Source organism: Ovis canadensis, chromosome X (assembly GCF_042477335.2).
Source record: "Ovis canadensis isolate MfBH-ARS-UI-01 breed Bighorn chromosome X, ARS-UI_OviCan_v2, whole genome shotgun sequence".
NCBI lineage: Eukaryota > Metazoa > Chordata > Mammalia > Artiodactyla > Bovidae > Ovis > Ovis canadensis.
Window position 1 is genome coordinate 18,123,496 of NC_091727.1, and position 16,117 is coordinate 18,139,612.

The 16,117-nt window shown below is 43.4% G+C and overlaps 1 protein-coding gene across 3 annotated transcripts in view; it reads right to left on the bottom strand.

The window, feature by feature from the left end:
* PHKA2 (phosphorylase kinase regulatory subunit alpha 2) overlaps positions 1–16,117 on the bottom strand; it is a 96,711-nt gene that overhangs the window by 18,764 nt on the left and 61,830 nt on the right. For all 3 annotated transcript variants that reach the window (XM_070289849.1, XM_070289847.1, XM_070289848.1), the window contains exons 17-20: positions 15,066–15,210; positions 14,745–14,823; positions 9,951–10,120; positions 8,881–9,054 (exon numbers count right to left, since the gene is read on the bottom strand). In XM_070289849.1, coding sequence (XP_070145950.1) covers positions 8,881–9,054; positions 9,951–10,120; positions 14,745–14,823; positions 15,066–15,210 — 568 coding nt within the window. The remainder of the gene's footprint in view (positions 1–8,880; positions 9,055–9,950; positions 10,121–14,744; positions 14,824–15,065; positions 15,211–16,117) is intronic.

The window sequence follows — 16,117 nt, forward strand, 5'->3', positions numbered from 1 at the left end:
GGGAAACCCTCTTTTAACCACCTTTAGATGTTATCATTGAGGGGTTTCCCTGGTGGCTCAGACATTAAAGAATCTACCTACAATGCAAGGGCTCAGACGGTAAAGAATCTGCCTGCACTGTAGGAGACCCTGTTTCAAGCCCTGGGTTGGGAAGATTCCCTGGAGGAAGAAATGGCAACCCACTCCACTATTCTTGCCTGGGAAATCCCATGGACAGAGGAGCCTGGCAGGCTACAGTACGTGAGATCGCAAAAGAGCCAGACACTACTTAGTGACTAAACAACAATGAGATGTTATTATCAATATTGAGTTATTAAGCTGTCTTTTTCTGCCAGGTTATATTGTATCATCTAGAGAAAATAAGTTTTCAAAGTAAAGATGTGGTGTATTTAAAAATCATCTATAAACCTCCAGGTTATACTAGTGAATTAAACATAAGTTTTAATTTTACTTTCTCTTAAACCCCCAATCTAGAGCCAGACATCCTGGAATGTGAAGTCAAGTGGGCCTTAGAAAGCATCACTACGAACAAAGCTAGTGGAGGTGATGGAATTCCAGTTGAGCTGTTTTAAATCCTGAAAGATGATGCTGTGAAAGTGCTGCACTCGATATGCCAGCAAACATGGAAAACTCAGCAGTGGCCGCAGGACTGGAAAAGGTCAGTTCTCATTCCAATCCCATAGAAAGGCAATGCCAAAGAATGCTCAAACTACCACACAATTGCACTCATCTCACATGCTAGTAAAGTAATGCTCAAAATTCTCCAAGCCAGGCTTCAGCAATATGTGAACTGTGAACTTCCTGATGTTCAAGCTGGTTTTAGAAAAGGCAGAGGAACCAGAGATCAAATTGCCAACATCTGTTGGATTATGGAAAAAGCAAGAGAGTTCCAGAAAAACATCTGTTTCTGCTTTGTTGACTATGCCAAAGTCTTTGACTGTGTGGATCACAATAAACTGTGGAAAATTCTGAAAGAGATGGAATACCAGACCACCTGACCTGCCTCTTGAGAAATCTGTATGCAGGTCAGGAAGCAACAGTTAGAACTGGGCATGGAACAACAGACTGGTTCCAAACAGGAAAAGGAGTACGTCAGGGCTGTATATTGTCAACCTGCTTATTTAACTTCAATGCAGAGTACATCATGAGAAACGCTGGACTGGAAGAAACACAAGCTGGAATCAAGATTGCTGGGAGAAATATCAATCACCTCAGATATGCAGATGACACCACCCTTATGGCAGAAAGAAGAACTAAAAAGCCTCTTGATGAAAGTGAAAGAGGAGAGTGAAAAAGTTGGCTTAGAGCTCAACATTCAGAAAACGAAGATCATGGCATCTGGTCCCATCACTTCATGCGAAATAGATGGGGAAACAGTGGAAAGAGTGTCAGACTTTATTTTGGGGGGCTCCAAAATCACTGCAGATGGTGACTGCAGCCATGAAATTAAAAGACGCTTACTCCTTGGAAGAAAAGTTATGACCAACCTAGACAGCATATTCAAAAGCAGAGACATTACTTTGCTGACTAAGGTCCATCTAGTCAAGGCTATGGTTTTTCCTGTGGTCATGTATGGATGTGAGAGTTGGACTGTGAAGAAGGCTGAGCGCCGAAGAATCGATGCTTTTGAACTGTGGTGTTGGAGAAGACTCTTGAGAGTCCCTTGGATTGCAAGGAGATCCAACCAGTCCATCCTAAAGGAGATCAGCCCTGGGATTTCTTTGGAAGGAATGATGCTAAAGCTGAAACTCCAGTACTTTGGCCACCTCATGAGAAGAGTTGACTCACTGGAAAAGACTCTGATGCTGGGAGGGATTGGGGGCAGGAGGAGAAGGGGACGACAGAGGATGAGATGGCTGGATGGCATCACCGACTCGATGGACGTGAGTCTGAGTGAACTCCTGGAGTTGGTGATGGACAGGGAGGCCTGGCGTGCTACGATTCATGGGGTCGCAAAGAGTCGGACATGACTGAGCAACTGAACTGAACTGAAACCACCAATAACAATACAAAAATAATTTTTTTAAAAAGGCAAATCCTAAAAAATAGGGAAGGTGAGCAGAAGACAATAATAGAGTTGGAAAGCCAATGGATAAAAGACAATTGGTTTAGGAGACCCAAGGCAACCAAACCCCAAGACTACAGTGGGGAAAACAAGCAGCAGTCAAATTTCTATCAGAGCATCCTTAGAAGTTTAAGGAGCTCGCTGCACCATGGACCTCTAGCACCTGCGGGTCGAGGGAGGGTATCCAAGAGAAGGAAGACAGAGAAGAAGCTGTGTGCGAGGCAGTGAGCTCCCTAGATGCCTTCTGCAACTCCACATAACTTGATAACAGCCTTGCTCACCCTGATAGAAGATTAAAGGGTCTCTCTGAAGAGGGTATAAAGGGGGTGGTATGTGAGTCTCTGGAGGAGGTGCTGACCCACATGTCTGAGGCCATGGCTAAACACCTTGGGGGAATAAGTGACTGTATAGGCAATCAGACCTTTATCAGTTAAGAAGGACATTGCGAAGGAGACTGTAGAACATCTCTGGGAAATCTGCCCTGCCTACACCCATAAACTCAACAGGCCCCACTCACAGGCTTGGAGGGCCTCATGCTGAGCAGATAACCAAGGGACACCCAGCACTGGAGGAAAGACTAATGTGAAAGAGAGAGACCAAAAGCAACAGGAAACACTGACTTGGGGAAAATGGGAGACCATTTAGGGAGAAGAAAATGTAAAAAGAAAACCAAAAATCTCTGCCATTAACTTTACTAGAGTGATAAAAATTGTACTGCATGCATGAGACAAGAAGAGATACAATTCAGAGAACAAAGATTTAAACCATGACAGCAAAATAGGAAAAAGTCAATTGAGCAGGTGGAACAAAAGGTTCAAACAATTGTCCTCAGAACAGAGCAAAAGACAGAGAAATGAAAGACAGGACAGAAATGATAAAAGACTTCTCCAGGAGGTCAATATTAGAATCACAAAACACCAGAGAGACAGGACAGAGAAAATGTAAGGAAAGAAATGAATCAAGAAATTATCAGAACTGTACAGGACTGAAAAACACACATTTCCAGACAGACAAGATCCACTGGGCAGCCAACACAGTGGATGAAAATACACCCAGAACAAGGCACACCATTGGAATTTCAGAACCTGAGAGTAAAGAAAAAACTAAAAACTTTGAAAGAGAGTAACAGTTTACATTTAAAGAATCAAAAATCAGAATGGGTTCAGATTTATCAACAGCAACACTGACAGAAAGAGGACAGTGAAGGGAGGCTTTCAAAATTATCAAGGAGAATTTATTTCAATCTAGAATTCTATACTCAGCCACTCTCTCATATGGATAGGGAAAATCTGTAGCTAGGAGAACACCTGTCATAGCAAACACCCTCTTCCAACAACACAAGAGGTAACTCTACACATGACATCACCAGATGGTTTATAACAAAATCAGATTGATTATATTCTTTGCAGCAAAGATGGAGAAGTTCTATAGCCAGTAAAAACAAGACCAAGAGCTGACTGTGGATCAGATCATGAGCTCCTTATTGCAAAACTTAGACTTAAAGTGAATAAAGTAGGGAAAACCACTAGACCATTCAGGTATGACCTAAATCAAATCCCTGAGGATTATACACAGGAAGTGACAAGGGATAGATCTGATAGAGTCACTGAAGAACTATCAACAGAGGTTTGTAACACTGTACATAAGGCAGCGATCAAAACCATACTCAAGAAAAAGAAATGCAACAAGGCAAAATGGTTGTCTGAGGAGGCCTTACAAACAGCTGAGAAAGAAGAGACAAGAAAGGCAAAGGAGAAAAGGAAAGATATACCCATCTAAATGCAGAGTTCCAAAGAATAGCAATGAGAGATAAGAAAACCTTAAGTGAAAGTGCAAAGAAATAGAGGTAAACAATAAAATGGGAATGACTAGAGATCTCTTCAAGAAAATTAGAGATACCAAGGGAACATTTCATGCAAAGATGGGCACCGTAAAGGACAGAAACAGTAAGGACCTAACAGAAGCAGAAGAGATTAAGGAGAGGTGGCAAGAATGCACAGAAGAACTGTACAAAAAAGGTCTTAATAACTCATATAACCACGATGGGGTAGTCAGTCACCTAGAGCCAGACATCCTGCCTGGAGTGTGAGGTCAAGCGGGCCTTAGGAAGCATTACTACGATCAAAGCTGGTAGAGGTGATGAATTCCTGCTGAACTATTTCAAATCCTAAAAGATAATGTAAAAGTGCTACACTCAATATGCCAGCAAATTTGGAAATCTCAGCAGTGGCCACAGGACTGGAAAAGGTCAGTCTTCATCCCAATACCAAAGAAGGGCAATGCCAAAGAATGTTCAAACAACTGAACAACTGTGCTCATCTGACATGCTAGCAAAATCCTTCAAGCTAGGCTTCAACAGTATTTGAACTGAGAACTTCCAGATGTACAAACTGGATTCAGAAAAGGCAGAGAAACCAGAAACCAAATTGCCAACATCTGTTGGATCATAGAGAAAGCAAAGCAATTCCAGAAAAACATCTACTACTGCTTCATTGACTACACTAAAGCCTTTGACAATGTAGACCACAGCAAACTGTGGAAAATTCTTCAAGAGATGGGAGTACCAGACCACCTTACCTGCCTCCTGAGAAACCTGTATGCAGGTCAGGAAGCAACAGTTAGAACTGGACATGGAACAATGGACTGGTTCAAAATCTATGCAGAGTACATCTGCAAAATGCTGGGCTGGACGAGGCTAAAGCTGGAGTCAAGATAGCCAGAAGTATCAGCAACCTCAGATATGCAGATGATACCACTCCAACAGCACAGAGTAAAGAGGAACTAAAAAGCCTCTTGATGAGGGTGAAAGAGGAGAGTGAAAAAGCTGGCTTAAAAACTCAACATTCAGAAAACCAAGATCATGTCATCGGGTCCCATCACTTCATGGCAAATAGATGGGGGAAAATGGAAAAAGTGACAGACTTTATTTTCCTGGGCTCCAAAAATCACTGCGGACAGTGACTGGATTCATGAAATTAAAAGACGCTTGTTCCTTGGAAGAAAGCTATGACAAACCTAGACAGTATATTAGAAAGCAGAGACATCACTTTGCCGGCAAAGGTCCATATAGTCAAATCTATGGCTTTTCCAGCAGTCATGTACAGATGTGAGAGTTGGACCATAAAGAAGGCTGAGTGTCGAACAATGCCTTTGAACTGTGGTGCTGGAGAAGATTCTTGAGAGATCCTTGGACAGCAAGGAGATCAAACCAGTCAATCCTAAAGGAAATCAGTCCTAAATATTCATTGGCAGGACTGATGCTAAAGCTGAAGCTCCAATACTTTGGCCATCTGCTGCAAAGTGTCGACTCATTGGAAAAGACCCTGAAGCTAGGAAAGATTGAAGGCAGGAGAAGGGGGCCAAAGAGAATGATATGTTGGATGGCATTACTGACTCATTGGACATGAGTTTGAGCAAACTCCGGGAGACAGTGAAGGACAGGAAAGCCTGGCACGCTGCTGTCCATGGGGTCGCAAAGAGTTGGACACAATTTAGTGAATGAACAACAGTTTTCAGACAAACTCCAGGAGACAGTGAAGGACAGGGAAGCCTGGCGTGCTGCCGTCCATGGGGTTGCCAAGAGTTGGACACAGCTCAGTGACTGAACAACAGTTTTCAGACTTCAAAGGTCTCAACAATTTTACCTGACATAAACTGTTTCCTAGGAACTACTGGATGTCCTCTACCAAATAAGACAGTAAGCTAACCAAGAGGAAAAGCTGAGATACGGAAAATAGGAGAGTCAAGAAGGAATTCTCCAGTATGATGGTGAAGGAAGATTTCAGGATAAAATCTACATCCTGGGGACTTCCCTGGAGGTCCAGTGGTTAAGACTCCACATTCCTGTTGGAGGGGGCATGGATTTGATCTCAGGCTGTGGAACTAAGATCCTACATGCTGCATGCAGCCAAGTGGAAATAAAAAATCTATATCCTGGACACAGAGGGCAGTCAGGCCAAAACAGTCAGTGAACTTCAGAAACACGCACGCTGAGGGCTACCATCACTGGGCCCTGTTCCAGTGAAACTATTGAAACTATTCTAGGATGTATTCCACCAAAGGAATAAATCGAGAAGGGAGAATATGCCAGAATCAAGAAACAGGGAACCCAACTGAAGAGATAAGCAAAGGAGATTCCAAGGATTATAATAAAGAAGAGTCCCAGGATGCCAGGTATCCAAAAGGCCTAGAGAGCAATCAGTCAGGAAGAGACTTTTGGACTGTAAGTAGGGGGACCATGAGTTTCATACATATGCTTGACCTTGTGGAAGTTTCTATTGCGTGGCCACTGGAGGGAAGTGAAGCTAATTACAAGGGCAACTGTTATTTTTAGAAAAAAATGAAAAGCAAAAATTATAATGTAGTATAATACTGAGTTGGGAATAATATTTACATACATACAAAGACAGAATACTGATTTAACTAAACCTTAATACAACTGCATGGACAGGTTAGAGGAAGTGAAGTAGAGGAGTGGTGATTTAAGACAGGTGAATTCCTCACCTGCATAAGAGAAAGGTCACAGATACTGAATAAACTTGATGCATCAAAGACAGCAGCTCAGTTCAGTCGCTCAGTCATGTCCGACTCTTTGCGACCCCATGAACCAGAGCACGTCAGGTCTCCCTGTCCATCACCAACTCCCAGAGTCCACCCAAACTCATGTCCATTGAGTCAGTGATGCCATCCAACCATCTCATCCTCTGTTGTCCCCTTCTCCTGCCCTCAATCTTTCCCAGCATCAGGGTCTTTTCAAATGAGTCAGCTCTTTGCATCAGGTGGCCAAAGTATTGGAGTTTCCGCTTTAGCATCATTCCTTCCAATGAATACCCAGGACTGATCTCCTTTAGGATGGACTGGTTGGATCTCCTTGCAGTCCAAGGGACTCTCAAGAGTCTTCTCCAACACCACAGTTCAAAAGCATCAATTCTTCGGCACCCAGCTTTCTTTATGGCCCAACTATCACATCTATACATGACTACTGGAAAAACCATAGCCTTGACTGGAAGGACGTTTGTTGGCAAAGTAATGTCTTTGCTTTTTAATATGCTATCTAGGTTGGTCATAACTTTTCTTCCAAGGAGTAAGTGTCTTTTAATTTCATGGCTGCAATCACCATCTGCAGGGATTTTGGAGCCCCCAAAATAAAGTCTGACACTGTTTCCCCATCTATATGCCATGAAGTGACGGGACCAGATGCCATGATCTTGTTTTCTGAATGTTGAGCTTTAAGCCAACTTTTTTACTCTCCTCTTTCACTTTCATCAAGGGGCTTTTTAGTTCCTCTTCACTTTCTGCCATAAGGGTAGTGTCATCTGCATACCTGAGGTTATTGATATTTCTCCCAGCAATCTTGACTCCAGCTTGTGTTTCTTCCAGTCCAGCATTTCTCATGATGTACTCTGCATAGAAATTAAATAAGAAGGGTGACAATATACAGCCTTGACGTACTCCTTTTCCTATTTGGAACCAGTCTGCTGTTCCATGTTCAGTTCTAACTGTTGCTTCCTGACCTGCATATAGGTTTCTCAAGAGGCAGGTCAAGCGGTCTGGTATTCCCATCTCTTGAAGAATTTTCCACAGTTTCTTGTGATCCACACAGTCAAAGGCTTTGGTACAGTCAATAAAGCAGAAACAGATGTTTTTCTGGAACTCTCTTGCTTTTTCCATAATCCAACAGATGTTGGCAATTTGATCTCTGGTTCCCCTGCCTTTTCTAAAACCAGCTTGAACATCTGGAAGTTCATGGTTCACGTACTGCTGAAGCCTGGCTTGGAGAATTTTGAGCATTACTATATTAGCATGTGAGATGAGCGCAATTGTGCAGTAGTTTGAGCATTCTTTGGCATTGCTTTTCTTTGGGATTGGAATGAGAACTGACCTTTTCCAGTCCTGTGGCCACTGCTGAGTTTTCCACATTTGCTGGCATATCGAGTGCAGCACTTTTGCAGCATCATCTTTTAGGATTTGAAATAGCTCAACTGTAATTCCATCACCTCCACTAGCTTTGTTTGTAGCGATGCTTCCTAAGGCCCACTTGACTTCACATTCCAGGATGTCTGGCTCTAGGTGAGTGATCACACCATTGTGATGATCTGGGTCATGAAGATCTGTTTTGTATAGTTCTTCTATGTATTCTTGTCACCTCTTCTTAATCTCTTCTGCGTCTGTTAGGTCCATACCATTTCTGTCCTTGATTGAGCCCATCTTTGCATGAAATGTTCCCTTGGTATCTCTGACTTTCTTGAAGAGATCTCTAGTCTTTCCCATTCTGTTGTTTTTCTCCATTTCTTTGTACTGATCTCTGAAGAAGGCTTTCTTATCTCTCCTTGCTATTCTTTGGAACTCTGCATTCAAATGGGTATATCTTCCCTTTTCTCCTTTGCTTTTTGATTCTCTTCTTTCCTGAGCTATTTTTAAGGCCTCCTCAGACAGCCAGTTTGCTTTTTTGCATTTCTTTTTCTTGGGGATGGTCTTGATCCCTGTCTCCTGTACAATGTCACGAACCTCCATCCATAGTTCATCAGGTACTCTATCAGATCTAGTCCCTTAAATCTATTTCTCATTTCTACTGTATAATCATAAGGGATTTGATTCAGGTCATTCAAAGATATATAAATATGAAAAGAAACAACTAAGAGTTGAAAAGTGGTGGTCCCTAAGTAGAAGGACTGGGGGAAGTTAGGAGGGGAAAGGTAAGGCAGTAAACAGCTGCATTTTGTTGCCTTTAGGATCCTTTGACTTGTACATTATGCTCACACATTACTTTCATAAAAGAGGTTATTTTAGTAGGCAGAGAAGAGTTAATAACATACATGGAATTTCCAAACCCTTTGCTTTTGCCATCACGGAAAGTATATCCCGAGTGGAATGGATAGCACTGAAAACCTGGTTGTCCTCTGTCTTCTTACAGAGAGCTGGCAGATAGCACTTCGACGATGTGCTCTGCAGAAGGTGGTTGATATACTGGTCAAGCTCATCCTGGCTTTCTGTAATTAAACAGGTAAGAAAAAGAGCCAATGAAAACAAGCTGCAGAAACAACCTAAATGCATAAAAGTGATTATGTGTAGCTGCAAGTGCTGAACAGATTTAGCAGAAGACAACATTTTGATATAGATACTTGACTTCCACTCTGCCTCTAGAAAGGAAGAGATTTACCTAGATGATACATGTGTTTATAAAGTTATTGTTTGGAAAAACTTCAGTCTAAAAAAAGAAAAATACAGGTCAAGATGGTGTTTACATCACATCATCCCAGGATGAGCTGAATATGTAGACAATCTGAGGGCCAGCAGTCAACATCCAATCTTTTGGATGGTTTTCATTTGTCCTGAATGAGCTACACATTATGGTATGCCCCACAGACCCAATCCCAAGTCCTATCTAGAAGTGAATAACAGGTCACTTCAACCCCAAACTCTGCTCAGTTTGAGAAATGTTATATACATAAGATTTCATCACTTACATCCAATCGAGCCAAGACCATTCTACCACTCCTTTGAAAATTCAGGAAATGTGTTTCTTTATATTTTGTGAAAAGTCTCCATTCCTAAAACTCTTTGTCCCTCTAGGTTTAAAAGAAAGCCTCACTTTCGCAGTTTAGGTTTTTAAAGTGGCAATCCGCTCCAGTATTCTTGCCTGGAGAACCCATGGACAGAGGAGCCTGGTGGGCTACAGTCCATGGGATTGCAAAGAGTCTGACATGACTGAGCAACTAACTTTCTTTTATTCATTTTAATACATCAAAGTTTCTGAAGACTTTTTTGTTGTACTAATCATTTGTTACCAATCATTTTTCTGTGCTTGAGTTTTAGGGCAACTTTATCACAATGCCAAGGTTTAAATAAATTCAGGGACTGCCTGCAAAGGCATTCCAAGCCATACCTTGATTATAGGTGTCTTCCAAATATCCTCCCAGGTCTGAATCACTATCAGGACTGAAGGTCCCTTCACTGGCATCATCAAACAACTTCTCATCACAGTCTGGATCCAGGAAGGTCAGATACGTGTAGAAAGAGGTGGTGAGAAATTCCGAAAGACTCCCTAATTTTACTCTGCCAAGGAGACACTTTGTTAGAGATATAGGTGGACGCAGACAAACTTCCATGATGAATCATCCAGAGATGATTTTCAATAACTAAGTGGCGTTTCTGCCAGAATCCATAAATACGTCACTTGCAGACTGCCCCATACAAGTAGTCCAGCCAAGAAACGAAAATGAAAATTCAATAGCAAGTATGAAGTGGAAGCACACAGCATATTAGAAGCCAAAATGAATCATACTGATTTCTTATTCCCAAACCCAACACAAATAGAAATCTATTTTACTGAACCAAAGTTTTACAAAACATATTGAGAGAACCACTTTTAAACAGAGCCAACCCTTAAGGATTTTTTGCCCTGAAACAACTAGACCAGAACAAAATCACAAGAATCTCTGGGTGCACTAGTGCTAGCTTTTATGAGTCCCTGTCACACAAGGCCCAGGGAGGAGAGTGGGGGGTAAATGTTGGGAGAGTCACTGCTCTGAGCAAAGTTCTCTCTAGAAGGAATGTAATGGGCGGGCCATCTCCAGAGGGGACACTGGCCCAGAGTTGCCCTATCGTCAGTCTGGGAAAAGTTCCACAAAACCTCTGGGAGCAGGGTTTGGCAGTATGGGGTTCTTCTACAAAGGTAGCAGTCTCCAAGTTCTTGCTTCCCAAGCCTGGGATGTCTACCCTACAGAAAGAGAGCCAGCACTATGTGGCTCTCTAACATTATTCTTAAAATGTTAGATCCGGAGGCAGAGAACTATAAGCTGCCTCAGAGCTACCAGGGTTAGATTATGACTGGTTTAAATGGCTTAGTTGGAGAAGAGTAAACAGAAGCAGGCAATGCAAATGAATTCACAAGTGTGTGAGCCTCAAGAAGGCAAGAAGCACTGCCTGAGAGTGAGAAAAGCCTTCTAATTGAGTAAAGGTGAAAGTGAAAGTCTCTGAGTCCTGTCCAACTCTTTGGGACCCCATGGACTATACAGACCATGGAATTCTCTCGGCCAGAATACTGGAGTGGGTAGCCTTTCCCTACTCCAGGGGATCTTCCCAACTCAGGGAACAAACTCAGGTCTCCCGTATTGCAGGTGGATTCTTTACCAGCTGAGCCACAAGGGAAGCCCAAGAATAATGGAGTAGGTGGGTAGCCTATCCGTTCTCCAGTGGATCTTCCCGATCCAGGAATGGAAAATGGAACCGGGGTCTCCAGTGCAAAGAAAGAGGAAAACAATAGAACTGGAAAGACTAGAGATCTCTTCAAGAAAATCAGAGATACCAAGAGAATATTTCATGCAATGATAAGCACAGTAAAGGGCAGAAACAGTAAGGACCTAACAGAAGCAGAAGACATTAAGAAGAGGTGACAAGAATACACAGAACTGTACAAAAAAGGTCTTAATGACCTGTTTAACAATGATGGTGTGTCACTCACCTAGGATCAGACATCCTGGAGTGTGAAGTCAAGTGGGCCTTAGGAAGCATCACTACAAAGCTAGTGGAGGTGAGAGAACTCTAGCTGAGCTATTTCAAATCCTAAATGATGATGCTGTGAAAGTTCTGTACTCAATATGCCAGCGAATTTGGAAAACTTGGCAGTGGCCACAGGACTGGAGAAGGTCAATTTTTATTCCAATACCAAAGAAGGGCAATGCTAAAAAATGTTCAAACTACCACACAACTGTGCTCTTCTCACATGCTAGCAAGGTCATGCTAAAAATCCTTCAAGCTAGCCTTCAACAGTGTTTGAACTGAGAACTTCCAGATGTTCAAGCTGGATTTAGAAAAGGCAGAGGAACCAGAGATCAAATTGCCAATATCTGTTGGATCACAGAAAAAGCAAGAGAGTTCCAGAAAAACACGTACTTCTGCTTCACTGATTACACTAAAGCCTTTGACTATGCAGATCACAACAAACTGTAGAAAACTCTTAAGAGATGGGAATATCAGACCATCCTACCTGTCTCCTGAGAAGCCTGTATGCAGGTCAAGAAGCAACAGTTAGAACTGGACATGAAACAGTAGACTGGTTCCAAATTGGGAAAGGAGTATGTCAAGGCTGTATATTGTCACCCTGCTTATTTAACTTATATACAGAGTACATCATGTGACATGCCGGGCTGGATGAAGCACAAGCTGGAATGAAGATTGCTGGGAGAAATATCAATAATCGCAGGTATGCAGATGACACCACCTTATGGCAGAAAGCGAAGATGAACTAAAGAGCCTCTTGATGAGGGTGAAAGGAGAGTGAAAAAGCTGGCTTAAAACTCAACATTCAAAAAACTAAGATCATGTCATTGGGTCCCATCACTTCATGGCAAATAGATGGAGAAACAATGGAAATAGTGACAGATTTTCTGGGCTCCAAAATCACTTCAGAGGGTGACTGCAGCCATGAAATTAAAAAATGCTTGCTCCTTGGAAGAAAAGCTATGACCAACCTAGGCAGCAAATTAAAAAGCAGAGACATCATTTTGCTGACAAAGGGCCATACAGTCAAAGCTATGGTTTTTCCAGGAGTCACGTATGGATGTGAGAGCTGAACCATCAAGAAGTCTGAGCACCTAAGAACTGATGCTTTCAAATTGTGGTGCTGGAAGACTCTTAATAGTCCCATGGACTGCAAGGAGATCCAGTCAGTCCATCCTAAAGGAAATCAGTCCTGAACATTCATTGGAAGGACTGATGCTGAAGCTCCAATACTTTGGCCACCTGATGTGAAGAGCCGACTCACTGGAAAAGATCCTGATGCTGGGAAAGATTGAAGGCAGGAGGAGAAGGGGATGACAGAGGATGAGATGGTTGGATGGCATCACTGACTCGATGGACATGAGTTTGAGCAAGCTCTGGGAGATGGTGAAGGACAGGGAAGCCTGACATGCTGCAGTCCATTGGGGTTGCAAAGAGTCAGACACAACTTAGCAACTGAACAACAACCAGGTGGGTCCACAGGATAGAGTCTGGCATATACAGTGAGTTCAGTTTTTCAAATACCCTCAGACTTAAAAAAGAGCCAAAATGAGATTCAACTTTAATTATGAATTACTTAGTAGGAATCGTGGAGCCTAGGCATCCCTCTTTCTTTCCATGGATCTATGAATTGTTTGCCATACTCTGTAACCAGGACCCCCTCCCAACTCCTGTAAGCCCCCATCCAGCTTGACACGGTGGTTAAAGTATTTACATGGCGCTTTGGCACCTACTCATCTTGTGCCCCTGGCTCTCTGAGCCTACAGATCCTTGCATACAAAACAGGAATATTTGCTCGAGTCAAAGCAAAGGACAACGTGAGATGACACATAAAGAGACAAAGAATACACTGCATGCTCAAACAATTGTACACAGTATCCTTTTGATGATGATAAGATTTCAGAAAAAGAATTCATTTTGGAAAATAGTCAATTACAGGCGAGTGGTATTGTCTGTCAGTTATGACACCATATGCCAGGTGGTAACTTATCCAAGCTGGAGATGAACTGTACACAAGTGGATGCCAACTGCAGTCATGGCGCCAGCCCTGGGATGTTGACAGCAGAATGCCGAGGAGGACCTCGCTGACAGTCATGAGAAAGGCCAGGAGAAGCGTGGAGCAAGGGCCACTTCAAGTGTACAGCAAACCCCACAGCAAGTTCAGTGAGCAGAGGTGCCAGCCCTGGTGCTTAGAAATAATACAGTGACTCAACCCAGAGGACATCAGGCTAAGTGAAATCAACCAGTCACAAAAAGGCAAACACTAGATGAGGCCACTTAGGAGAGACACCTAGAGACAGAAAGCAGAACGCCCCTGGTTGTCAGGGCCAGGGGCGGGGCAGATGGAGAGTGGTTTCAAGGGTACAGAGTTTCAGTTTTACAAGATGAAAAGAGCTCTAAGAGACTGGTTGCAAACAATGTGAATGTACTTAATGCAACCGAATTGTACACTTAAAATGGTTTAGGTGGCAAATTTTATATTACATATAGTTTACAATTTAAAAAATTACCATGGCAGCAGGGTCCCTGGCATGGGAGGATGTGAGAAGAAAGGCAAACTTCAATTCCCAAACACTTCTAGCAACTGGCATTCCATCAGGGACCCAATGGCAGCCTCCCCGACCTCAGGAAAGGCCACATGTGACTTGAGCTGGCTGCATGCTGAGGCTCTCCTGGGGCCCTTCTTGCATATTCCAGGAGTTTCATGGAGATCAAGACACAGGCTACAGAGAAATCCTCTACCTTGTGACAGGGGTGTCCCTGGGAGGTGAGCCCCCATCCCTTAAGGTGTTGGCACACTCAAGGAGTGATTTGATTACTGAGTACCTACCAGCCCCAAGGCACTGGGGGTTTGCTAGCCCACCTTTTTCAGAAACAGACTCCACATTCCACACATACATCTCAAGGGGGACACTTCAGAGAGACTTGATTCGCTCACAGCTCTATGCTCCAGGCCTCCTGGCGCCCATAAAAGCTTCACAAACACCCAGCAAATACTGCTTAGAGATAATTCCAGTTTCATATGGGTAAACCGAATTAGATGTTTTAACTTCCTTTTTACTCGAAAGCTCCACACTTCTATGTTCAGCAGTGGATATGAAAAATGGGAGAAGGGCAGTAAAAGGCTTTAAGAAAGGTCAATGTTACTTTTGTTTTCTAGAAAAAAATCACAAATTACCTAGCTCCTCCAAAATATCCATCCTCTAGTTTGCGAATTGTAGCAAGAACAGCAGAATGAATATCTGAGCCATCATTTGCTAAAAATAAAATAAAAAAAAGATGAATTAGTTCACTTCATCTGGGAATACTTTGTTTGGGTATGTGCTGAAACGTGTTCATCAACACCAACCAATTAAAATACGTATAGCATAGGAGATTCCCAACCTCAGAACCCTCTTTGGTACCTAGCTCTGTCCATGGGATTCATTTTAAACATTTTGCAAAGATTAAAGACCACCTATGGGGCATGAGTCAGGGCAGATCAAGTTCATGGACTTACTGAGCATGGTATGCGTGACGGGGAAGGTGAGCGTGGGTCTGCCCGTCATCCGCCAGCAGGTGCACAGGTAGGCCAGCTCAATCCTCAGCATCTCCACGATCATCTCGTTGTCCAGGGCCAGGTAGAAGTGATGCTGGTCGGTGAACTGCAAGTCACAACAGGCCAGGTTCAACACTGTCCTGCCTTCCCCTCCACACAACCTCAGCTGTCATTCACTGCAGCACTAATCCTTGCATTTTGTTTCCAGAGAAGAGACCCAACCCTGGCTCCATCGTGGGGCTTTCCTTGTGACCACACCCATCGATCTGCCCCAGCCTGGAGCCAGGGCTCCATTAGCACTAAGTGTGGGAGGAAAGGGCGCTAGGCTAGGGCTATTTATAGCTCCTCAGATGGGGATTTAAGGACCTAGCCCAGCACTGCTGTCCCTGAAAGGAAATCAATAACTCCTTAATTCCAGTTGTGGTCCAGGGCTGCTGAGCTCAGAGATGCTTTCCTAGTGGGGCCGCTGAGAGCAGGCGAGACATGGAGACTGTTTACCTGACTGACGGCCTGGTTAACATGAACTATGGGCACTGTGGCATCATGTCCAGGAAAATCATACTGCTGCCCTGGCCTCTGGACCCATGCACACTCCACTCTGGTCTAAAATTCGTTATGAAGGGAAATAACTCCCAAGATTTGAGCAAGCAGCACAGGCTGGATGAGAAAGAGCAACTTGAGGTGACTGACCCATGAGCCCACGGCCAACTACGTGCCCAAGTAGTTGGGGGGCTGTGCCTCCTGCTGACAAACTGATCCCTTAGTTGGCCTTTCTAGCTGCTGAATGGATGAAAAAGGCTTCATCTGCGTTCCACAGGGCTAGTTTCCTTTGGAAACAAAAACTCTAAAGAAAAGACCCATAAAGCGATATATTCAGAATCTCATCAAGGGGGCTGGGGCCTGAAAACTCAGACTCCCCGTGTGGGAGTCCACTGACAGAGGCCCTGCTGACACGCTGAGAGAGTGTTAGGGGGCACGAGGGCTGTAAGTGGCATGCACTAGCCAATTTTTAA